The sequence below is a fragment of the Aythya marila genome (assembly GCF_965140915.1).
Source record: "Aythya marila genome assembly, chromosome: Z".
NCBI lineage: Eukaryota > Metazoa > Chordata > Aves > Anseriformes > Anatidae > Aythya > Aythya marila.
Genome location: NC_139080.1, coordinates 86,708,120 through 86,734,790, shown reverse-complemented (window position 1 = coordinate 86,734,790; position 26,671 = coordinate 86,708,120). Strand labels below are relative to the sequence as shown.

At 42.1% G+C, this 26,671-nt stretch overlaps 1 protein-coding gene across 10 annotated transcripts in view; it reads right to left on the bottom strand.

Moving 5' to 3' along the window:
• Window positions 1–26,671, bottom strand: part of CAST (calpastatin) — a 69,565-nt gene that overhangs the window by 29,315 nt on the left and 13,579 nt on the right. For 8 of the 10 annotated variants that reach the window (XM_082784255.1, XM_082784259.1, XM_082784262.1 and 5 more), the window contains one exon: window positions 4,183–4,242. In XM_082784255.1, the coding sequence (XP_082640381.1) occupies window positions 4,183–4,242 (60 nt within the window). The remainder of the gene's footprint in view (window positions 1–4,182; window positions 4,243–26,671) is intronic. The other 2 variants (XM_082784258.1, XM_082784261.1) reach the window with 1 other exon arrangement.

The following is a 26,671-nucleotide window of genomic DNA, read 5'->3' as shown; positions in this document are numbered from 1 at the left end:
AAACAGATACACACAAGCGCCTCTTATATGGAGCGCTGAAAAAAGAGGGAAAGATGCCATTAAATGAACCTAATAAACAGATTGATTTATACTATCCACTGCCATGACAGAAAATTGTTTCTTGCCATTTACCCCAAGTCAAAGTACAGTAAGCACTAAATTAATAGTAATAGAAATGTATAAGAACAAACACTGAAAACTTAAATTATAGTTATATATGAAATAAAAATAAGAAGTGTAACATCCCTGTCAGTGACATGGGCAGCGGGACCAAGTGCACCCTCAGCAAGTCTGCAAAGAACACCAAGGTGTGTGGCACTGACCCCATGCTGGAGGGAAGGGATGCCATCCAGAGGCCTGAGAGGTGGGCCTGTGAGAACCTCATGAGGTTCAACAAGGCCAAGTGCAAGGTCCTGCATCTGAATTAGAGCAATCCCAAGCACAGATACAGGCTGGGCAGAGAATGGATTGAGAGCAGCCCTGAGGAGAAGGACCTGGGCTCTTGGTTGATGAGGCAGCAATGTGTGCTTGCAGCCCAGAAAGCCACCTGTACCCTGAGCGGCACCAACAGCAGCGTGGGCAGCAGGGCGAGGGAGGGGATTGTCCCCCTCTGCTCTGCTCTCATGAGACTCCACCTGGAGCCCTGTGCTCAGCTCTAGGGTCCCTCCACAAGGACACAGAAGTGTTAGAACAAGTCAAAAGGAGGCCACAAGGATGAACAGAGGGATGGAGCATCTCTCCTGTGGAGAGGATCTTCATCCTGGAGAAGAGAAGGCTCTGGGGAGAACTTATAGAGGCCTTCCAATGCCTAAAGGGGGCTGCAGGAAAGCTGGGGAGGGACTCTGTGTCAGCGTGTGTAGGGACAGGACACGGAGTAATAGTTTTAAACTGAAAGAGTGTAGATTTAGATTAAATATTAGGAACAACTTCTCTACTCTGAGAGTGGTGAGGCACCAGCACAGGCTGCCCAGAGGAGCTGTGGCTGCCCCATCCCTGGCAGTGCCCAAGGCCAGGCTGGATGGGGCTGGGAGCAGCCTGGTCTAGGGGAAAGTGTCCCTGCTCACAGCAGAAGGGGTTGGAATTAGGTGATCTTTAAGGTCCCTTCAGACCCAAACCATTTGCTCCACAGCTTACCAGGGACACCTGCACTCTGGGTCATGGCATGGTGTCCACATTCAGCCATGGAACTTTTGAACTCTGGAAATGCGTGGCCATGGATGGAAAACCTCCCTATCCCCTCTATCTGACTAATACTCTGAGCATATTTGAAGTTATTAAGAGACAAACAATAGATATTTTTTTCCCAGAAGCCTATTGAAAGTCAGTGAGCAACCAAATAACATTTGATTAGACTTCAATGACTTCAATTTACATTTGTTCATAGTTCTGTAATTTTTTCCTGTTTCAGCTGCCAACTTGCCATTTGAATACATCCAGCTTCAAGCTACTGACTACATGAAGAAATTTGCCTAACCTATTTATCATTTTTTATCATATGTATTCACACCCACACACTAAACCACAGACACTTGGTTGTAAAATTGTGAACACATACAGGCATAAGCGGGCAGAGGTCTGGAGGCTACAGACCACAGAAGAGAACACACTGCCACAGGATGTTTGATACCAGAAAGAGCAAGTCATGAAAAGCAAAATACTGACAGAGAAGAGGGACAAAGGTGGGAAAATTTAAGAAGAAATTTTAAAAAACAACAACAGTAACAATCACTTAACCTCCCTGATTTTCCCCTTTGGATTTTTTCTTGATGTCTACCCTTTTTAAAACACAGTACTTATCCGGTTTGGCCATACTCTATGTGCTCCCACTCATATGTCCTTGTTATATGACTACCATATGGTTAACTCAAAGACACAGACACCCAGTTGATTACAATCCTATATTGAAAAGGTAATCCTAGCTTTTCTCAGCTTTTAGCTCAAGAAGGTTGGATGCATTTATGCTAAAGCTAGGAGTCAGACATGAGATGTCCTTTTAGTATGAGGCTACATATTCAGAGGCTACTCTGAATGCTTTAGTCATCCTTTGCCAGTCATCCTTTAAAGACCACCTATCATGAGCAGTCAATTTGAAGCCACAGCATCAGTTTACAGTGTACACAAAAATCCTACAGAGAAAAGATGTCTTACTTCCTCTTCTGTTGCCTGTTTCCACCTGTACTGTCTCAGTACCTGAGACATCTCATTCTGTACTGGCTTGGGAAAGTGAAAAATAGCCTCAAACAACAACAACAATTTTTCTTAAGCTAATTCAGTTCTGCTACTTAGTTTACATTGCAGTTGCACAAGCGTGTGTACTAGGAAAAGGCAGAAAGTTGAACAGGAAATATTTTTCTCAGTGGCAGTACCAGCACCTTACTTCCTCTTCTCCTCCAGCAAAAGCCACAAGGTGCCTTCTGTCCACCCTGTTCTTCAGACCATTCCACCTCACCCTTTGGGTTTTGCCTACAAAACAATTCCACATTCCTTGCTCAGCTGTAGTAACTCACAGCTTTCTCAGAATGGCAAAAAAATCAGAGCTAATTCAAGACAAAATATTTGTATACAAAACTGGAAGCTCAGAGGTCAGAGAGAGGTCCAGAGCATCTTTAAGAATTGTGGCACACTAGAGAGACTCTAAGAAAGAGAAGTGAGACCTGATTGCAGCAGACAATTAGGAAAGAATTGTTAGTTTGACATAAGTTCACAGTAAGAAATGTTGCAAGGTCTTGTAGCTTTCACTATGTCTGTGCAGAAAAGCCTACTGTCAGAATGCAGATAGCTTGCATAATCCAGCAGAACAAAAGACATTGATAACACAACAGACATTAAAAGAAAACATTTGCTGCCTCACACATGTGAGTGCAGGACAGTGTTTCAAAAAGGGGTTTGTGTTTGCCAGTCCCACAGCCCTGAAATGTATGCCTCTGCTACTGTAGTTCTGTTTCATCTTGCAAACAATAGTTCTAAAGAACTAACTAAAGATTTACTACATTCTTCTGTGAGTTATTTGAAATCCTAAGTAGGTAAAAGACTAACTACATTTAGACAGTTTTCTGGGTTCAACAGTACATCGAACGGCATCAGCTGCAAACAATACAACTGAGTTTGCTCGCAAACACAACAACTAGTAATGATGATCATCATCCAGCTCACTGCTACAAGCCTAAGTCACAAATGTCTGTACAGGAAAAGGGCTTTAAAAGGCTGAAGGTGGTCTAATGGCTAAATTCAAATATAGAGAAGATGGGGCTAGACCATCCTAAGAGGTAGACACTATAATGACAGCAAATTAACTTCCAATTTGATAAAAGGAAAAAGAATCATCATTAAAATGTCACAAAACATCAATACCAGCTACCCACAGATGCTGTGCAATCTGCACTATTGTAGGTATTTAGGGTTTAACTTGCAAGGCCTTGAACAGTCTCACTTAACTTCAGAGCTGTCCCTGCTTTGACAGGGGAGGCTAGACCAGATGACATCCAGATGCCTCTTTTAACCTCACTACTCTAAGTGTTTCTTAACTTGTATTTACACAAGGTGCAGACAATCCTAAGTTTTACTATTGCACAGTTTGTTGCTGGCCGAGGTTGGTATTCAATATTTTTGTTGGTTTCAGTATTGTGATTATGGGAAATGGAAGAAGAGAATCAATCGTTTGCTTAAATATTCATAAATTTTGTCAGGCAACAGAGGCATAAGAGGCTGTCTTCTAAAAACTAAAGGATGACTCTTCTAACCAGCAAAGCATAGCTTCTAATCTGAAGAAGTGGTAATCATAATTTAAGACAGAAAACAAGTGTAAAGAACAAAGGCAAGGATGCTGCGAGGCAGCCATAGATGTGTGATTTAGGAGAAAATGCAGCTGTGCAAACACTGAAGGCTGAAACTAGACCTCAGTTCTTTGGACATGTGAAACTATGATTAGGTGAATAACCCTGTAATAACACCAGGGGGAGCAATATGCATGTCACAAAGCATGACCTAAAAGCTGCTATTGTTTTCCTAAAATTCTGAGTACTTTCTACAGCCTTTTTTAGATAGCTTTTGATGAAGAAACTAAGCTGTAGATGAGAAATACACAAAGTAAAGTTCGTTGGTATCAAAGTATGGAAAAAGAAGTTTCATTGTTTTTATATATTTGTGCTTAGCTGGAAGCATGAGTTTCCCAGGAATTCATACCTTTACTTCAGATGGCTTCATAGTGAGTGTTTTTGATGCATCAGCAGAGGGGGACTGCTTCTGAGAAAAAAGAAAAGAAAAAAAAAAAAGAAAAAAAATGAATTTCACTTTGGTATACATACATATATAAAGCAAGCATAAAGAGCCTGAATCCTTTAGATAAACAACCAAGAATAAAGAATAAAATCATACTGAAGTTCACATTTTGTATCTTATGTCTTAGTTGTATTTCTACTATATGATCATGTGAGATCTCGACTGTAGATCTTCTCAGAACATTTTTTCTCCCCCTCTGACATGTACCAAAAGCAAATTTGATGCCAAAACAAACTCAAATCCTGTTCTTGTACTGCATTATGCATACCCACTGTGCAGGATTCTTTCACATTTCAAATTTCTTTATAAAGAACTATAAAAGTTTTAGTATAAAACTACAATCTAAGTTAAACTATAAAACTATTTCTTTATAAAGATATACCTTTGGATTTATTACTGTCACACAAAATATTTAATATTAAATTGGAAGCTGAAACACATTGAGACGAGAAGGAGTAGTTACTTTCCATGTAACACACACCAAGAAGTGTTTGTGCATGTCATGCAAGCCTTTCAGAAGGGCTGCCAACAGTCCAGCTTCCTAGTTTCAGGGATGTTAACCTGAGAACAGCAGATGTTTTACTTCTGCTGTGACTGTATCAAACTTCATAATCCAGAAATAAATATTTTAATTCTCATCAATACTTTATACAGATGTAACACTACCTCCCTATCTTCCTTATTGTTCCTCTGCTTAAAGCTGTATTTGCAAGCTCAACTGTAGCAACACATTCATGGTTTGCATTTAAATGAACAGCCCAAATTACATTTCCTTCTAGGCTTTTTTTTTTTTTGTTAGATGCTTGCCACCCTACTTGCTGTATTAAAGCATGTATAGTCTGAAAGAACTTAGATGCTGCAAATTATTCCATACCTGGTGTGGCCTTGTATTTCCACACAGAAATTTTTCCAATTTCCCAAAGTGTGACAACTATACTGTGCTCTCCCTTCCAAGGCATTTAGTATCTTGCATAACTTGCTAAGAGGTTTAACAACTCTAAATATATACTAGAGAGAATCTGCAGTTGCCACCCTACAGAAATGTAAGCAAATAATAATTTATTTTTTTATATATGTATATCACATGGATTGATCACATAATAGGTAAGAACTTTTGTATGGGTGAAGACATACATGAGAATGTATAAAGCCGCCTACATCAGGACAGAGAACAAATGTTTGTAAACAACTTTATCACTATCTATTATCAAGTAATCTGCAGGCAACATCATATTTCTTATTTTGCCCTATAACAGATTTTTCTTTCTTTTCTTATTTCTTCGTGAAACACAAATTCCTTCTACATGACTGAAAAATATGTATCTGTTTTATACCTTCATATTAGTCATCCTAGTCCCTATTCATTTTGTAAAGATACATTTCTGTTTCCCACACAGTATGACTTATTTATTAGATATCTGAAACTTCTCCCTTCCTCCCCTCCAGAAACTCCCACACAGAGCCTTTTCCTTGCAATACACTGAAAAACTTCCCCAAGCTGCGCTGCAGCAGCACCACTACAACCTGCAGAGATCCAGTGCTGCTGCACTGCTGACAGCGACAGCCTTTGGTGCTTGGCTACTGTCAGGTGTTAGGTGGAAGCCAATCCTATTTGAAGGGTCTGTCCCAGAGCATCTTTAGAGCTCTGTTTGTTAGTTAAAACCTCCCAAAGAAACCAGGTTCTACTTTCTGCATTACCCAGCTGAACAGTAGTCATTAGGAGGAACTTAGCAGGAGATGAGGAGTTTAAATGCTCAAGGAAGAAAAAGAACAGCTGGGGGATAGAAAGGAGTTTATATACATGGCTACTGATCATGGTGCAGGCCAAGCTGTCCTCCCCTGTAAACATGTGGGGTTGGCATGGGGAAATAAAATCACTTCCTGGGGAGACTGAGGGGAGCACAGGGCCTTTCCTGCCACATACCACCTCTGCCTGCAGGGCAACACCATACTGCCAGGTCCTACGGCTACCCAGGGTACAGCATGCCTCATTTCATCTACACAGTGCTTTTCACCTGTGTTCCTCCATACTCATGCCTTTTAAATTTTCCCTCTCCACCTACAGGCTCTCTGCCAGCAGAGCCACTAGAAGGAGAAAAGGGTCTTTTGTCCTTCCGAGCCCTTCAGTGCTCACTGTGAGCACACTGAGCCTTGCAGCGAGAGCGAGCTGCCACAGCCTAAATGCTTGTTTCATAACTACTGCGCAGCCTTTAAAAGAACAGCCTGACTCCCACAAGTCCTTTCTGGGTGATGACTCCTCACGGTGGCATGTTCTGGTTTTCCTCTGCTGAGGGCCGCCTGCCTCAGCCCACAACAGGCAACCGGGAAGTGCTGCAAGAGCTGCGGGCTGACGGTGGGGCTGCGGAGCGGGTGAAGCTGTCTGCCAAAGCAGCACACGAAGGCAGGCCAGGCCAGGCTGGGAGGTAAATATTAACGTGCTGCCTAGCAACTGGCACAAAAACTGCCTGACGCACAGCTCCCGGACACCTCAGCACGGCACGCCCTGCTCATGCGAAAGGATGGCGAGCGCCTGCCACCACTGGTGCCAGAGCAGCCCTGTCCAAAACAAACAGGAAAGGTTGAACAGCCCAATAGATAGGCACGAGCGAGGAGAGCTGGAGCTGCCCTCGGGGCTGGGGGGCAACAGCAGGAAAGGCGCGCACACGCCCTGTCAGAAAAAGCAGTTTTTCTTGCGCTGTTGCAGACACAGAGCACAGAGCCTGCAGCAGATGGAAAATGAGCATCAGCCATCAGCACTGACAATGGATTTTCCTGCGGCTGCACCCGTGTGGGTCCTGCCCCAGTACCTTGGGTGAGGGGGGCTGCCAGGTGCTCCCTGCTTGGGGGACGGCTGCTGCATGGCTCCCAAAGCACCCAGAGTGGGTTGGGGGAGGACGTGAAGTCCACAGCAAATGCAGGGAAGTCACCATCAGGGAGTGGATGGAGATGGTTCCCCCCCGCAGCCAGCTGGCCGCCAGAGAGCCCAGCAGCCACCATCACTGGAGCTCCAAAACCAATCCGCCAAATTAACAGGACAGACTTTATGCTGCTGTTGAAAGAGAACAGTGTCGAAAGTGAGAAAGCAGGTGGTAAACCCAGAAGAAAAAAAGCCTGTCAAAAACTTATCTCGTGTCACTATGCATGTTCCAGAGACATGGAAGTACAAGTGAAGGCAAAGAGAGGAATGGTGACAAACATCAGAAGAAAATAACTAACTATTCAGGGAATTGAATGTAGATGTCTTTTGGAAAAACAAAACAGCAGGTGAAAAATCCATGACAGGTCTCAGGTACTACAAGCTAGAAATCATTGAAACTGCACCACACACAATGGAGCAACAGCTACTGTCAGCTGAAGCTATTAATTTTGGAAAAACACACAGAAGATTCCTCAGACTGCAAACAGCTGTTGCTTAGCCCTTAAAAGGTACCATCAAGTCACAACTTACCAGTTAGCTAATTCAGAAACGGAAGAGATGCTGAAAATATTTACCAAACAACCAATACACAAACACCTAGACAAAATGAGAAAAAGAATCAAAAAAGAACGCATGCAAAACCTATCTAACACTACATACATTCAAACATGGAAAAAAGCATAATGAATAAGAGAATCTCCATAGGACATGCTGACTACTACTTTTCACAGTACCCTGGATGTTATTTTCTTGGTTGAAACAGGGAGATAAGTGTGCAGGGCTAGCTAACAAACGTGCACTCAGCCAGGGAGAAGGCGGGGAGGGGAAGAAGGAGGCCCCAGCGCAGCTCCTGGAGTATCTCTGATAGGCTGCTCTCAGATTGAAGATCAGATGCAACAACAAAAAAGAAAAGGAATTGAACAACAAAGGATATGCAAGCAGCACTAATAAGAAAAACTTGCAATTTTACAGTGCCACAATTTGAGATACTATTGCCTGAAGAAACTAAGGAGAATGACGATAAAATCTGTAACCATTATATTACAAACACAAATGTAAAATACAGGAATAAGTTTCCATATTTTCAGCTTAAACTTCTCTGAGACAAGTAATAGGATCAGCTTGACTAACGCACTACAGCACAAATGACACATAGATTTGAGGACAAGTTTTGGGGGAAAAACTGAAAAACTGAGTGTGAAGGCTGTGCATGTCACAGGAAAAGGATGATGGGGATGATGGAACCTGACATTTTGTCCTCTGGTAAGAGCCAAGTAAATGGGAAAGCAAGAACCTGACTTACTGTTAGAGCAAAGAACATCTCAAGTTAAAGATCAAAGACATTTCTTCTGCAAACAGTCACTGCACAGCCATGGGTACCAAGACAAACCTGTCATTTCCAGCCCTGAAGCCTTTGGACCAGCTTATGTCCATGTTTGCTTGGTCATCCAGCTGTGCTTGGCCTAGGATAGAAGGCTGAAGAGCTACTTGAGTACCCTCTTGGACTTACACGCCTCTCATACATATGAATTGGGACTATTTCTTGGGCTTCGAGGTAACAAAATTTTCATTATTTCAATGTTATTAACTTACAGGATATATCATGGGGGGAAAAACCAGCCTACGCAACAGAACAGTAATACATAAATATGTTTCAACTGAATGTGTAAATGTAAACTGCCTTTGGTTACTTTAATTAAAGCTGTGCAATACAGGCAAAAAATTGGTCTGATTGAAGATTTTTTGTTTATGTGAATGGTTCTGTTTCCAACTCACAGCATGTGTGAGACATGCAACAAATGCTGTTTGAAGAACTGCAAAAAAGTAATGAGTTATTTCACTGAAATGTAAAATGCCATTTGAGTAGTTACAGGTTAACTCTTTCCACCCTGAGATGTACCAGAAGCCTTTTACCAGAAAGGAGGTAGGCCATGAGTGGCATTTATAGGCCATTAGTGCATTTAACGATGCATTTCATAACAATGCAAGCAAGACAACATACAATCTTCCACATACTTTCATGCCAAAGAATCAGTATTACAGTCTGTGGCATGAACACAATTCCATTCATTTTCCATATACCAAGGGGAGCTGCTAGATGTGATCTGAGCTAAAATCTGCATAATTCTGTGTGCGCATATTTCTGTCTCATATGTGTGAGTGATTAAAGCTACACTGTAGCTAATACAGGCAATGATTTAACATTGGGGAAAAATGTAGCACTGAGATGGCCTCTTTATAGATACTGTTAAGAATGTAATTGATACAATAGCTGATTTAAAAGTTACAAACTTGAATGCTGCTGTGGCATTTCCCATCCCAAGTAATTCTGAAAATATCCAATTATTCTGTAATTACTGTTCTTACAGAGAAACAGTTTCACTATTAAGTTACTATGAAAAACAACATCTGTTCAATAGAAGGAAAAAAAAAACACACCTGAGATCGGTATTTCCTTCTCAGATCTCAGGCTCTCAGTTAATATTGCAGAGGTTTAATATTAAAAACTTATTAATAATATGGAATAGCAGGATATAGGCTTCCAGTTAGTACCTGCATATTACCAAGTCTACAGTATGTTTACACAAAACACGCCTACTCTATATGATATATATACAAACTATGCTGTCCTGTTGTGATGAGTTTCTTCACTGAAGTAATCAGCATACTTTCCTTTATAAACAATTTGCATTGGAACTTCTAAGGACTTACATTATTATGTGTAACTAACAGCATGGCTCTTTCACTTATAAAGCCTATTATCACTGCTGAAATGTGTAACATGCAGTTTTAGTGAATAATGTCTACTCTCCATGACATTTCAAAAGGGAATAAAAAAAAAGTACAGTCCTTAAAGACAGTTGTTTGTACTTTTCTTTTTTCCTGTTGCCATATTTTAATGTAATTTAAAGTTATTTACTAATGTTGGTAGACAATACTAAATTCATTAAAGCCCTGACTCAGCAAAGCCCCTCTACCTTTGCACTTGATACCGTAAAGCAAAGCAAGCAAAACAGGATTCAAGCTTGCAAGCATTATGATTCATTTGAATAGGCAGTTTGAAAAATTCAAACAGGAAAGCATGAATTCCACAATATGCATTGTTTTAAATACTCATCTTAGGAAATAACCACCATTTCTAGGGATGCGTCCTGTGCTTTTAACATTCATAAAGTCAGTACATGTGAATACAATCTAAAAGTCTGTAAAAACTATTACCAGTAAATACCTTCGTTTACAAAACCTGACAAAGAGAACAGGAAAAATATTTTGAAGGCCCCATTTAAAAAAAAAAAAAAAAAAAAAGTCAGGAAAAGCCCACACTGCTAAAGACCACTGAAATAGATTTGCTCTTTTCAAATGTGCATTCACAGTTCAGAGCAAACATGAAGAATAAACTGAAGTACAGATAAAATATGTTTACCTGCAGAATCATGAAGAAACCTCAGCAGGTACAATTGCTGGGCGTTGAGCTGAAACAGCACTACAGCTTGCTGGAGGTGAAGGGAGAACAAGCACACCACCAGGAGAAGACCTTGTGTGCAAGGAGGTGACGGGTGAAGCCATTGGCAAAGACACATCTGGACTTCTCTGGATGATGGCACGAGCACTCCAGAAGAGGATTTTCTACCTGATGACCTTCAGACTCCATACATACTGCCCTCCTACACAATATCAGTACTGATAACAAGCACTAGGATTATGTCTGTACTTCTTTTCCAACTCAGCTGTAAAGATCAGAGAGAAAACCCACCAAAGACCAGCAGTAACACTGTCTCCCTGCAAAAACTGCATTGAAAAGATGATCCTCATTACTGTTGTGGAAGAGACTAACCCTGAAATTTCATTCATTCTGCATTCTGGGAATAAATATTTGCAGCAAATATGAATAGAGCAAAAGCAACCATCATTTAGAAATGTTAAAAGAGCATAGAAAAAATGAATAAATCCATTTTCTCATGAAACAAAGACATGAAAAATGTTTAAAGACACTTGTCTGAACGAAGAAATGGAAGAACTGAATAGCTCGTGGTTGTTTTTTTTTTTGTGTTTTTTTTGTTTGTTTGTTTGTTTGTTTTGTTTTCTTTTCTTTTCCCAGAGCCTCAAGTGGTGCTAAATTTATTGAGGAACACAGGGCATTCAGCCAGTCAAGTTTCGTAACACAGACTCACACCTCTTGTTTTCTTGCATACAAGAACAATATTTAGGCCATTTTAGCACAGAAAAGAAACTTGGCAATACTTAACCACTATATTTTGATGCATCAGCTAAAGCTGATTAACCATACTACTCTGACTTAGAGTAACAGGTTCGATGTAAGCAGTGGTTTTTTGAGATAATCTACTCATATTTGAGTTTGGTCACACAAAATAAAGTGTTATCAAGGACAATCTCTGAATGAAGTTAGAAATATATTTACACCAAAGTGAAATACAAGGCTTTGTACCACCTAGACATTGATCAGTCAAACCATCTTTGAGTTAGGTGACTGTTATGAGATTTCAGCAACCTATGTCAAACCCAAAGCTTCATACTGGTATGATTTTTTATTATTTTAACATCACTCTTAAGACTCCAAAACAGCTTACACTTCAACAAAAAACAACCCAAAGAAGTGAATGCCAACCAACTTTAGAACATTCTTGTGCCATTTGACTCTTCTTAAGCTTCCTACACCTCATTTTATACTTACTCATATGCAGGAAGTTAATATATAGAAAAATTCAGAACTACCCCACAGGTAAGAGGAAATGACCACTTATTTGTTAATATCTCCTACTATGTCTAATATTTTCCACATTTTGTTGTTGTTGTTGTTTACCTGTTTTGGAAGTAGAAGAAAATAGTTTGCTAGTCAGTCATAGAACATGCAAGGTACCTAAACATGAAGAATCTTAACAGGCACACAGTTTGATCTGTGGGCAAAAGATTCCTGATCTGGAAAGAAAGCCAGTATGTACCTAGTGTTCTGAATACAGAACACAGCTTTAATATCACAGTCTGTGATATTAAACATTAATGCTTAAAAACCTTTAAATGGAGTTAAAAGCACAGACTGCAACACAGTTCATCTTTTGAATCTAGATCATACCCCTCCATCACCAGGCTTTGTTTCATTGGAAAGGTTCTCCCAGTCAAAGCATGAGGCAAGTAAAAAGCATTTTGCTTTCATGCTTACTGTTCACTGCTGAAGATGTTCATTTTGTTGTAATTTTGATAGTGAACTTGGTAGTTTCACTATATCCCAGAATGGGTTACCTGACATGAAAGTGCCATCGGCTATGCATGTAGAAATAATCGAAAAGCCACTTTTTTGAATCCCACGTGAAACTCCCCATTGGACATATAGAAGTGTCATGAAAAGAGGTTTGACATCAAAAATTTGTTTTTATACTCCCCATTTCAATTTCTTAAAATGTGCTCCTCAGTTATCTGCCTTTGGATAACTCCTGTTTCTATCACAGTAACTTCTACAAGTTGGCACATACAGGAATTTTATTTCCATTCAGTCATATTCAAGTATGAGAAGCAGTGTGTCAATACTGTCAGCACTCTTCTCAGGTTCCCACTCTGCACAAGGGAGTACTGCATTACAGTAAAGTACATACTCATCACGGTAGCAGAGCTCTCCTTTTTCATAGGTAGCTCAAAATCCCTCTTCTCAGCTTTACGTTTTAATATACAGTGTTGTCCTGCAAAGAGTTAATAGTTAGCTGTAAACATTGTGGCAGTTTCTGTAAATGGTTTTACACAGCAGAATGTTCCACAGCTATCTGCAGCAGCAAATGGAAGGCTGATAAGAAAACACTAGGAAAACAAGCTATGTGGTGCCAGCCACATGACACACAGAGCTGCTGAGTTCAGCTAGGATTTGTGTCACTTGGTGTGCAGTATGACCCAGGGATTGTATGCAAAGCCTTGCCTCAGGAGGGCAGGAATAGAAACTGAATTACAAACTGAGACATCAGTCTTTAAAATGTTGGGGTTAAAAAGTTAAAATTTTTATCTAAAAGAGGACTTCATCATACAACTACAGACCTCCAAGATTATGAGTGTGACTAGTTTTATTACAATAATCAGACTAGACAATACTCATAATGGCCAGCTATTGGTCACAAGAACTACTGAGAGATACTGAATAAGAGATTTATTTTTTTTCACCCTCAGGATTCAGAACAAAAATACTACTAACAAAGCTATATGAAGTGATACTGTACTGGGTCTGGCTGGAATGTTAACTTTCCCGGCAGCAGCCCATTCAGTGCCGTACTCTGTACTTGTAGCTGGAACAGCAGTGTTATCACACCAGTGTTGTGTCTACTGCTGAGCAGCAGTGGCACAGCATTGGGCCTTTCTCTAACCCTCCTAGGGGGTGGGCAAAAAGTGAGGAGAGAAACATCACTAGGGCAGCTGACCTAAACCAATCAAAGGGATATTCCATACCATGTGGTGTCACACTCAGCAATAAAAGGTGGAAACAGGAAGAAGAGGGGAGGGGTGGGCTCTCGTTGAGAAGACGTCGGTCCTCCTCTCGAACACCGGCTGCGTGCGTTGAGGCCTTGCTTCAAGGACGTGGTCAATCATCGCTCATTTGTGGGAAGTAGAGAGTAATTTCTTTCCTCTGCACTTCCATATAGCTTTCATTTATTTTGTTTGTTTGTTTTCCTCCCTTTTTCCCCTTTCCCTTTTATTTTCCCCTTAGTTAAGTTGTTTAGTTCATGGTAGTCTTTATTTAATTATTATAATTATTTCCCTTTAATTAAATTATCCTTATCTCAACCCGTGAGTTGTTCTTTGCTTTACTTCTCCCCCTCCTTATCTAAAGGAGGGGGAGTGAGAGAGCGGTTGTGGGGTTTAGCTGCCCAGCACGGTAAAACCACCACAGTCCTTTTTGGCGCCCAACGTGGGGCTCGAAGGGTTGAGATAACAATAGAATTGATTAAACGCATACAACTAACACACTTGCTTGCTAGTAACCATGTTCCTTGCCCTGTTAATAATAATGGCTTTGTTCATATGTCATGCAATTCGTGTCATATTCTCCTTTCTCCTATATATCCGATCCGACCAAGTGCTACAATCTGTGTTCACTTTTTTTAATTCGTTGTGCTGCCAAGCACTGACCTTGGTTTTACTCTGGAATTCAGGCTCTGCGCTGTTATCATTTGGGTCCCATGGAAACTATCTTTCAGAGAATATTCAGAATTACACTGCCTTCCTTTTCTCATCTGGACACCAGTTTATTAATAATATCAGGAATGGTACCTTTCCCTTCTTTCACAGTGGGCTAATTACAACAGTTTGGGAGTATTTTGAAGATCCATCTGTAACCCATGTATTGCTATTTCTAATTCTGAATAACAGGTTTCATTTTCTCTCTAAGATTAGTCGATTGTTTAGAAAACTTATTTGGGAATCTGTCCCGAAACAGTCTCGTGGTGAGTGGCACGGTGTGTGGGATGATGTTAGCAGATACCTGTCACGAGTGTCTCCTCCAATAGTTTTGAACTTCACCCCTGAGCAAGTGCTAAATCCTAAAAACTTGGTAGAATGTTTGAGAGTTGTATGTCCTGATCCTGATAATGCCGGAGAACAACAGCTTGCAGCATTGTGCTGGGTCCTGGTTTATTCCTATCAAACACTGTTTAACATCATCCAGCAACTTGAAGAGAGGGAGGAAGTCTCTGAGTCTGATGACCAAGTAACACATGCTGTGGCTGACCCAGAGGACCAACCAACTATGGTATCAGTTGCCCCCATAGTCAAGTCAAAACAATGGAAACGGAGGTCAGCTCGTTTAGTAAGGGAAGAAGGCTCTCCTAAGAAGGAGGGAGAAGGGGAATTGGCAGGTACCTCTAAAGCAGAGCCATCACAAAAACAGCAGGAAGACGAGACGGAAATCATAAAGGAATCAGAAATCACTCGATCCTTATCCCTGAGTGAGATGCGAGAAATACGAAAGGATTATGGTCGACGCCCAGGTGAACACATCCTCACTTGGCTGCTCCGATGCTGGGATGCTGGGGCCAGTAGCCTACAATTAGAAGGCAATGAAGCCAAGCAGCTGGGATCCCTCTCTAGAGAAAGGGTAATCGACAAAGTAATCGGGAGAGGAGCACAGGCCCTCAGCCTCTGGAGACGACTCCTGGCAGCTATCAAAGAAAGATATCCCCATAAGGAAGATATTGTATATCACATAGGCAAGTGGACCACTGTGGATAAAGGTCTCCAACATCTGCGGGAATTAGCTGTGCGGGAGATGATTTATAGTGATTTGGACAATGCCCAGACACCTCAAGACCCCGATGAAGTCCAGTGCACAACATCCATGTGGCGTAAATTTGTGCGGAGTGCACCAGCAGCACATGCCAGTACCCTGGCAGCAATTCACTGGGATGAGGGGATGGGACCAACAATGTATGATGTCTCCTGCCAACTTCAAAAATATGAAGACAATCTCTCTGCTCCGCTACAGTCCTGTGTCTCAGCTGTGGAGAAATTGTCTAAAGGACTTGACAAGCTTGTGGAGAAAGTATATTCCCCCTCATCTAGACAGAGTGATACTTCAGCCACTAAGAATCAGCATTCGCCTGCTCAAGAGAGAGAGTACCCAAGACGTACACCACGTGGCACCTTGTGGTTTTATCTGCGTGATCATGGGGAAGATATGAGGAAATGGGATGGTGTACCTACTTCAACCCTAGCTGCTCGGGTACGTGAACTGAAAGGAAATACAGCAGCAAGAAGAGGGGCTCCTAAGAGAAATGCTGCTCCAGTTTCTATTGGGCAGTACCCCAGAGGCAGTAGAAGAGCTGATGTTATTCTTGACCACGATGAAGGGACCTCTACCTCTCATTTGCCAGAATTTGTGCATTTGCAAGAATTAAGTGGCAGACGCTCCAGCCAGGACTAGAGGGGCCCTGCCTCTGGCCAGGTAGAGGAGAGGGATAACCGTATTTATTGGACTGTGTGGATCCGATGGCCTGGAACATCAGAACCACAGGAATACAAAGCTTTAGTGGACACTGGCGCACAATGTACCATAATGCCATCAGGCTACCAAGGGACAGAACTCACCTGTATCTCTGGAGTGACAGGGGGATCCCAACAACTATCTGTACTGGAAGCTGAAGTGAGTCTAACTGGGAATGAGTGGCAAAAGCATCCCATTGTGACTGGCCCAGAGGCTCCGTGCATCCTTGGCATAGACTATCTCAAGAGAGGGTACTTCAAGGATCCCAAAGGATACCGGTGGGCTTTTGGCATAGCTGCTTTGAGCACAGAGAAGATTAGGCAGCTGTCTGCCCTGCCTGGCCTTTCAGAAGACCCTTCTGTTGTAGGATTGCTGAAGGTTGAAGAACAACAGGTACCAATTGCTACCACAACGGTGCACCGACGGCAATATCGCACCAACCGAGACTCCCTGATTCCCATCCATGAGTTGGTTCACCGACTGGAGAGTCAGGGAGTAATCAGCAAGACTCGCTCACCCTTTAATAGTCCTATATGGCCAGTACGAAAGTCTAATGGTGAGTGGAGGCTAACAGTGGACTATCGAGGCCTGAATGAAGTCACGCCACCACTGAGTGCTGCAGTGCCGGACATGCTGGAACTTCAGTACGAACTAGAGTCAAAGGCAGCCAAGTGGTATGCCACAATTGATATTGCTAATGCATTTTTTTCCATCCCTTTAGCAGCAGCATGCAGGCCGCAGTTTGCTTTCACTTGGAGGGGCATCCAATACACCTGGAATCGGCTGCCCCAGGGGTGGAAACACAGCCCTACCATTTGCCATGGACTGATCCAGTCTGCACTGGAGCAAGGGGGAGCTCCTGAGCATCTTCAGTACATTGACGACATCCTCGTGTGGGGCAACACAGCAGAAGAAGTTTTTGAGAAAGGGAAGAAAATAATCCAAATTCTCCTGAAAGCTGGTTTTGCCATTAAAAAGAGCAAGGTCAAGGGGCCTACACAGGAAATTCAGTTCTTGGGGGTAAAATGGCAGGATGGACGTCGCCATATTCCAATGGATGTGATCAATAAAATAACAGCAATGTCTCCGCCAACTAGCAAAAAGGAAACGCAAGCTTTCCTAGGCCTCGTGGGATTCTGGAGAATGCATGTGCCAGGCTATAGTCAGCTTGTGAGTCCTCTATATCGAGTGACTCGAAAGAGAAACTATTTTGAGTGGGGCCCTGAGCAACAACAGGCATTTGAACAAATCAAACAAGAAATAGCTCGTGCAGTAGCCCTTGGGCCTGTCCGTACTGGACCAGCTGTGCAAAATATACTGTACACTGCAGCTGGGGAGCATGGGCTCACCTGGAGCCTTTGGCAGAAAACCCCAGAAGAAACTCGAGGTCGACCTCTGGGCTTCTGGAGTCGGGGCTATCGAGGATCAGAAGCCAATTACACCCCAACTGAAAAGGAAATACTCACAGCATATGAGGGTGTTCGAGCTGCTTCAGAAGTTGTGGGTACAGAGGCACAGCTCCTCTTGGCACCGCGGCTACCTGTGTTACATTGGATGTTCAAAGAGAAAATTCCCACTACACACCATGCAACTGATGCTACATGGAGTAAGTGGATAGCGTTAATTACACAGCGGGCTCGAATGGGAAAACCCAATCGCCCAGGAATCCTGGAAGAGATTATGGACTGGCCGGAAGGCAGAGATTTCGGAGTGCCAACAGAAGAGGTAACCCGTGCTGAAGAGGCACCACCATACAATGAGTTGCCAGAAGACAGAAAGCAGTATGCGTTGTTTACTGATGGATCCTGCCGTGTGATAGGGAGCCATCGGAAATGGAAAGCTGCTGTGTGGAATCCCATACGACGAGTTGCGGAAGCCATGGAAGGGGAAGGTGAGTCGAGTCAGTATGCAGAAGTAAAAGCCATACAACTAGCCCTAGATATCGCCGAAAGAGAAAATTGGCCAGTATTGTATCTTTATACTGACTCATGGATGGTGGCAAATGCTCTGTGGGGGTGGCTGCAGCAATGGAAACAGAGCAACTGGCAGCGCAGAGGTAAGCCTATCTGGGCTGCTACCCTGTGGCAAGATATTGCTGCCCGGGTAGAAAACCTGGATGTTAAAGTACGTCATGTAGATGCCCACATGCCCAAGAGTCGCACTACTGAAGAACATCAGAACAACAAAGAAGTGGATCGAGCTTCGAAAATTGAAGTGGCTCAGGTGGACCTAGACTGGGAACGTAAGGGTGAGCTGTTTGTAGCTCGATGGGCCCATGAAACATCAGGACATCTGGGGAGAGATGCCACTTACAGATGGGCTCGTGATCGAGGGGTGGACTTGACCATTGAGGCCATCACACAGGTTACCCATGAGTGTGAGACCTGTGCTGCAATCAAGAAAGCCATGAAGGTAAAATCTCCCTGGAACAGGGGGAGATGGCTAGGGTATCAATATGGTGAGGCCTGGCAAATTGACTATATCGGACCACTCCCCAAAACTCGCCAAGGCAAACGGTACATACTCACCATGGTAGAAGCAACTACTGGGTGGCTGGAAACATACCCTGTAAACCATGCCACAGCCCGAAACACTATCTTGGGCCTGGAAAGACAAGTATTGTGGCGTCATGGTACACCAGAGAGAATTGAGTCTGACAATGGGAGTCATTTCCGAAACAATCTTGTTACCTCCTGGGCAAAGAGGCATGGTATTGAGTGGGTGTACCACATCCCTTACCACCCACAAGCCTCTGGGAAGGTTGAGAGGTACAATGGACTGTTAAAGACTATGTTACGAGCATTAGGTGCTGGGACGTGGAAACAATGGGACACAAATCTACCAGAAGCCACTTGGCTAGTTAACAATAGGGGGTCTGACAGCCGTGCTGGTCCTGCCGAAACAAAACCCCTACACACTGTGAAAGGAGCTAAGGTTCCCGTAGTGCATATAGGAAGGTGGATGGGGAAGGCAGTGTGGGTTGCTCCTGCCTCGGGAAAAGGCAAACCCACTCGTGGGATTGTCTTCGCCCAAGGACCAGGGTATACCTGGTGGGTCATGCAAAAGAATGGGGATATCAAGTGTGTGCCTCAAGGAGATTTGACATTGAGAGAAAACTAATCTATAATCTAAGTTATATGTTGTAGGAAGATGCTGTAGGATCAACGACAGGTCAACTTTGCAAGGAGCCGGGCAGTGCAACAAGGACTTGAGCTAAGCTGGTGCTGGTGTCCAGACATCCAACTCCGCCTGCCTTGAGTGGCCACTTTGGCAGATGAAGACCTAATCATCAACAGTTCTTATGGACATTTTCCAAGAAAGACCTATGGAATGAAAAGATACACCTGCCTATTAATCCTGTTAAATCCTTGTCCTGTTAAAGGACAAGGGATAATGATGAGAATGCTTGTATGCTAAAGTATGGGGATCTGAGTGTGACACAAATGTTATGGAATAAGGGGTGGAGGTTGTACTGGGTCTGGCTGGAATGTTAACTTTCCCGGCAGCAGCCCATTCAGTGCCGTACTCTGTACTTGTAGCTGGAACAGCAGTGTTATCACACCAGTGTTGTGTCTACTGCTGAGCAGCAGTGGCACAGCATTGGGCCTTTCTCTAACCCTCCTAGGGGGTGGGCAAAAAGTGAGGAGAGAAACATCACTAGGGCAGCTGACCTAAACCAATCAAAGGGATATTCCATACCATGTGGTGTCACACTCAGCAATAAAAGGTGGAAACAGGAAGAAGAGGGGAGGGGTGGGCTCTCGTTGAGAAGACGTCGGTCCTCCTCTCGAACACCGGCTGCGTGCGTTGAGGCCTTGCTTCAAGGACGTGGTCAATCATCGCTCATTTGTGGGAAGTAGAGAGTAATTTCTTTCCTCTGCACTTCCATATAGCTTTCATTTATTTTGTTTGTTTGTTTTCCTCCCTTTTTCCCCTTTCCCTTTTATTTTCCCCTTAGTTAAGTTGTTTAGTTCATGGTAGTCTTTATTTAATTATTATAATTATTTCCCTTTAATTAAATTATCCTTATCTCAACCCGTGAGTTGTTCTTTGCTTTACTTCTCCCCCTCCTTATCTAAAGGAGGGGGAGTGAGAGAGCGGTTGTGGGGTTTAGCTGCCCAGCACGGTAAAACCACCACAGATACATGCATTGCCACAAGGGTATTTGCTGCCCACATGATTGGAAAAATAAGACAGTAGAACAAACAAAAATCACCTGAACAAGAAACTATAGATTTTTGCTCTCAAAATATCATATAAAAGTAACACTGCCTAACCTTCATGTAGGCATTGTTCAAAAAAAAAAGTAAAAACTCAACATTGATTCACTATTCCTACTTAAAAGTAGCCATACTGAGGCATTTATTGTTCCAGAATGGGCTCTGAATTCAAGCACATAAAAAACTGCTTCATAATGGTCCTGTGCATGCTCTGTAGGAATAAGAACATTACTGCTCAATTGAAAAATCTAAAATTTCCATCTCCACTTCATCCTGTCATATGTCATACAGGTTACATTCCTGGGGATTAAAATTTTTAGCACTTCTAAGAAGCAATGCATAAAGATTATTTCTTCCAGGGTCAGTAAGGCCTCTGAGCCTTGAAGAGCTCCTGAGGAGTTAGTTCACAAGGCTACAAACTTCCCTGTCTTCCTATTAGATTTTTCGTTTTGCAGAAGACAATATGGACAAAGTCACAACCTTATTCAAGTCCAGGTTCTTCTCGCTCAAGAAAACAAGAACAGAAATGAAGATGACACACTGAGGATTGGCTTACTGACAAAAGTGGTTCCTTTACTTTCTGGAGATGGGGGTTTCCATTTGTGTTTCTCCTCCACACCCATTTCCAGTCCTTCAAGATCCACCACCTAAATGCAACACAGCTTTGCTCCCAGATTTCAAACTGGGAGTGTCCACCTGGGGAGCAAAGTTACAGCAATAGCTCTGCAAGACAACACTAGCAGAACGAATCATCTGTGAGACAAACCCTTCTGGAAGTCTAAGATCAGGACAAGGCTTTTCTGGCTAGTTCTCTGTGTCTGTCATACTTAACCACTCCCTTAAAAACAGAAACAAAAAAGGCAGCATTTTATTTAACAGGCTGACAGTAACAACTACTCTGGAAAACGACTTATAAAAAAAGCTATCCAGCATGTTTTATCTTAATTAAATAAAAATGCAAGAATGACAAAACTACTCATGAAAAAAATATAATTTAAAGACCGGAGGGTCTCTGCAATGTTTGAGAACTTTGTGTCATTTACATTGTTTTCGCTTTCTCCAGAGGCAAAAATGAGAAGGAGGGATGATACTAACACTCATGTTTCACATTAGAAACTAGATCCTGTTTTCTGTATTTGTTTTCAGACCAAACATAAAACATTCATGACTATGGATCAGAAGATTCATTTTGCAGTAGGTCTGATCAAGCACTGGCATAACAGAAGCAACACCTACCTAATTTCTACTAGTACAGAAACAACAGTAACATACAATTTAGTAAAAGACATTTTTGTTTCCCATATGGTTTTATATATCTGAAATTTTAGCATGATTTAGGTATAACGATCACTTGTTGTCAAGGTGGTGTTGACACCTAAACATACTTTGCCCAAGAAATAGCTCTTACAGGTCACCACACCCTGACTATGCAACGTTCTGTATGTGCTGTGGGCATAGCAAGCTCTACATTTATGTGCCAAAAAAATTATATGGGGTTCTGAGGTGAGGACAGCATAGGCTGAAAGCAATGCAAAATAACAACAACAAAAAACTAAAACCAACAACAACAACATAGCCTCAACATAGTAAATACAGGACAACTCAAATAATACTTAAAGAGTCAGCTCTTTCTCATCTCACTCCTATTCCAGATTCTGCTATGTCATGTAAACCACTTCTTGTATCACTCACAACACACGCATTCTTAAAGAGTTAGCATCTAAAAAGACTGCTGGCAACACGTAAAATTATTTTAACAAGCCAATTCTCTACAGACAGACAGCTCTTCAAGCCTGCAGATGAAAGGATCACGTCAGAAGCCCTGGAAGTCAGCAGCAAGTCTAATTTGAGCCCACAAAATTCACGGAAGAGAGAGACGGAAAAAAGGAGAAGTACAACGAGAATGCGACTTAACCCAAAGCAGGTGGTAACATGAAGTAAAAGCCAGTAAGAACAGCTAGCTTACTTGGTACGGGTGGGCCTTCTGCTCCCAGCACGAGCGTCCCAGTGAGGCTGTTCTCTCACCAGTGCCCGGCAGGCTGTGGTTTCAGTTTTCACAGCACCAGCCAAGCCCTCTCAGAGGCCGTGTGCTGGCTGGCAGGGCCGCGCCTGCTGCCGTCGGCGTGCGGGGCGGGCAAGGCAGGCACTGCCTTGCTACCCAGCAAGTGATCAGATAGCAAGGCAGACACGCCACTGCAGGACCGGTGCCCGTGGCACAGGGAGGGCCACCCCAGCCCTGCTCTGGCTGCAGAGGAACCCCTGGAGGTGGCAGGAGCCAGCTCCCCAGCAGGCACGGCCAGGCCAGGGGCATGAGGCCTGTGCGAAGGGTGCAGCTCTCAGTGGGGTCACCGTCAGCTCCCAGAGAGGAGCCTTCATCCTGCGCCCACTGAGACGTGGCACGGGTGCTGAGGGAAGAAACCCACCCACCCCCCTAAACGAGACCGACACTTACTGTGGGTTTGGGGGCCAGCACCTCCCTGCACTGCGACAGGCTACATGGGGAGTCAGGGTAAATAACTAGTTTCACTCAGATGAAATCAGATGGCTGCACCAGCTAAAGCCACTGGAACTGGACTGATTAAGACCACTATTTTGACCAAAAAAATCCAAAACATTAATTCAGAAGTTAAAAGGCAGTACTTGAAGCTTTCTGAAATACCAAAAGTGACCTGCTCTTAAGCTATTTTTTTGGTATAGAATCAAATTCTCAACACACATGATCTGGAAGTCTTTTTATTTGCGTATATTTAAAGAAAAAGACTTCACACTACTAACATCATTTTTTCATAATAGCTTCAATGCCTTTTACCTCAATGGAACAAAAAACAAAACCCATCTCAAGAAGGGAAGTAGAGGGAGAACACCCAAGGATATGACACAGGCTGATGAGGAAAATACACTGTTTTGCTCAGTTAAGTATAGACATTTTTGCTTTTGATCATATTATTAATTTTATATCCTTGCAGAGCATTACAAGTTGTAGTTTTTGTAGGTGTAACTGTCCAGATCAGAGGCTTCTTTTATGGTCCTACTTTTCAAAAGTGACAATTACTTTTGCTGACCAAAGCTTCATGCCATAGCTTTACATGAAGCCAGCTCTTCCACACAGTTTGTATTCACACGTTTTCCATTTTTTAATGTTGTGGTCCATTTTCAGCATGCCTCTGCTACTGAGAAAACCAGTGCTGTCATCCACACTGACACAGTTCTCATGCTTTTCAAATACAAGGTAACCATTGGTAAAACCGTGAGAGCAACTTGTAGAAGACACCCCAGTGTTGCAAAGCACTCATAATTTGAGTATCTCTGCAATCAGCTGCTCTAAGGGCAATATGAAACTGAAGATTGTAGATCTTTTTTGAAATAACCCCAAAATTTAGAGATGACCATCTGACCCTTTTTCACCGTTTTACTGGCAACACAGTCAGGAATAAATTTGCACATTTCTTTGGACCTGCCGTATCAGTACTGCAACTTCAAATGTCCACTACTCCGAAATGTCTTTCTTCACAACAATGGGTTTGTGCAAAGTTCCCAGAAATAGGAATTTAGTGGCAATTAAATAAGGTACATAGCAAATAATAATAATAAAAGAAATAATCTCAGCAAATACAACAGTAGTAGGAATCACTTTTCACTATAGTCTTGATATTCAGACTTCTGAGAGAATTTCCAGTCTACTGCAGCAATAGCACAGCCTTTGTTCAACGATGTTTAGATACTATTCTTTTTCTTGCTCTCCTGTATGTTGCACAAAAAATAAGATTGAATCCCTTACAAAATAGTGTTAATTTGGATGATAACTGGAAGTAAGTCAGCTTAAATTTCTTACATTGTTAAGATCAAGAGGATTCCTCTGAATATATTCAAGATCAGCCAAGTCTGAAATAAAAATACATGATGCATTCCCAATGTTGTTGAATTCTGCTAGCATCGCTTTAATAAACTGTCCATGGAACTAACATGGACAGTCACGCACACTTCACTAAACTACTGATGCCAGCAACAAAAAGAAAAGAAGTTTCACTGAGTTCACTAAGAGCAATACCAAAAAGTCCTTACACAAAAAAAAAAAAAACAACAACTGTAAAGCCTACTTGATATCAGTATAGTTATCTCACAAGAACACAAAGATCCAAGAAGGACAGCTTGATTGAGCTGTTCTCAAATATTAGGGTCTTCTGGCTATGACTGAATGCTAAGCTAGAACTTGGCATTCCTGCTGGTGATAGAATTTTAAAAAGAAAATGTGAAAGACCATAAAAGAAAATACACCAGTGCTGGTAAGGCACCTTTGGAACTGGAAGGACATTAGTTCAGTTTTTCCTCTTCGCTATCGCCTGTTAATAATTTTGCAGTGACCTCCTGGTTTGCACACCTTTGCAGCAAAGGAATACATGGAAGAAGCTGCTCACCAGCAACCAGCAAGTATTAACAACCTTAACTGAGTCTTTATTTTTCCCCTCAAATTATCTGACAGGGTTCTGCAGAAAGCATATGCTTACTGAAGATACCTTGGTACAATACAACAGCCGAACAGAACTTTACATCAAAACCAGAAGAAAGGCTTGCTATAGTTTATTCCTAAACAAAGAGTGAAGAGCTTCAAAATGTCATAGAGAACAGCAAATCCACACAGATACAAGAGAAAGGAGTAGAGAGGCAGCACTTCTTCCTTCCACCACATGAAGGCACAGGCAACCAACTACAACCTGAATAAGAAGACACTGAGCATATGCCATTGAGTAAATACTGGCTGCAATGACAGCAGCTTAAGAGCAGAACAATAAAGAACGCAGGGATAAACGCATAGCGCTAAGAATGGCAGGTTAGATACACAGAAAATGAATCCAGACAGATGAACACTTACTCTTAGGAGTGGTTTGCATTACAAGGTGCAGACACAGGAAAATTAAACTACCCGGGTATTAGCCAGGCATTAAACAAGTGTCTTGTGGCATTAAACAAGGCTCCTGTGTCTTTAAAATTGGAAACAGAAAACCCAAGCAGAACAAAAGCCAGCTGTTACTACTTACTTACTAACAGGCAAGGAATCAGGCCATAATATAGAAACAAAAAACAAACAAACAAAAAAAAAAACAATCTGTTCCGTTTACAGTAAGTAATTCCACCATAGGGTAAGAGTAGATTAAAAGGCTGAACAGCTGCAGCAGCTCTCACTCACTCTCCCCATCTCCCTCATCCCCTCCTTAATTCATCTTGGACAATGTACATTAATGAGAAGTATTACTGACCAACAAAACAATTAGGATAATTAAGAAATCCCAAGAGATTTCACACTTAGGACACATTTAAGGTACAGCTGGGGGGAAGGTAGGAAGGGAAAAGAAGCAGCAGCAATCACAAAGTTGTCAGAAAATATGCTGGAATGCTCTTGATTTCATTAAAGGAATTGATCTAGTTTTGTAGCAAAATAGAAAAGGTTGCCTTGCCTTTGAAATGAATATTTCCTTTTCTGTAAAATGCATGTAAAAAATCCCAACACAATGTTTCTTTTGAATAGGTATTTTTAAAGACACTGTGGAAAAGAATACATCTAGCCAAATGCTATTTAACAACAACAAAAAAAAACATAAAGAAGTCACATAAACTACATGAACAGAACAATTAATTGGCCATGTTCTACATTAAATAATACTGTAGGATGTCAGGAAGCTGTAAAAATTAAAAGATACAGTTAAAATAAAGTGTAGTCTAACTGAAGAAAGGTAGTCATGGCCCACTGTGAAGTAAAAAGCTTAAATTTAAAATAGCCATTGATTAAGAGTCAATTATGATAGCACGAGGCAAATATTTTTCCAGTACATAATCTTCACAAACAAATATTTTGGAACATCTCAAAAACCAGAGGAGCATACAGTAATGAAGAAAATACATAGCCTAAGATGTCATAAGCTAATAACATAAAGCAATATCTGGCAATTGCTTTTAGCCACTTTTTTTCAGTATACTATTTTCCAGTTGTTTCTCTCAATAGGATCACAGGAATTGTACCATACACATTTGCTGTAGAAGATATGCTTACAACAGAAATAAAACAAAAAGAGAAACAAATACATAAATGCTAGTTAGCAAATCAGATGTGAGCTTTCATGAAATTATGCAGCAGCAACTGTTATTCAGAAAGATTACTTTTTGCAGAATCCTGGAATGGTTTGGGTTGGAAGGGATCTTACAAGTCCAACCCCCAAGTCCAACCCCCCTACCATGGGCAAGGACACCTCCCACTAGATCAGGTTGCTCAATGCCCCCATCCAGCCT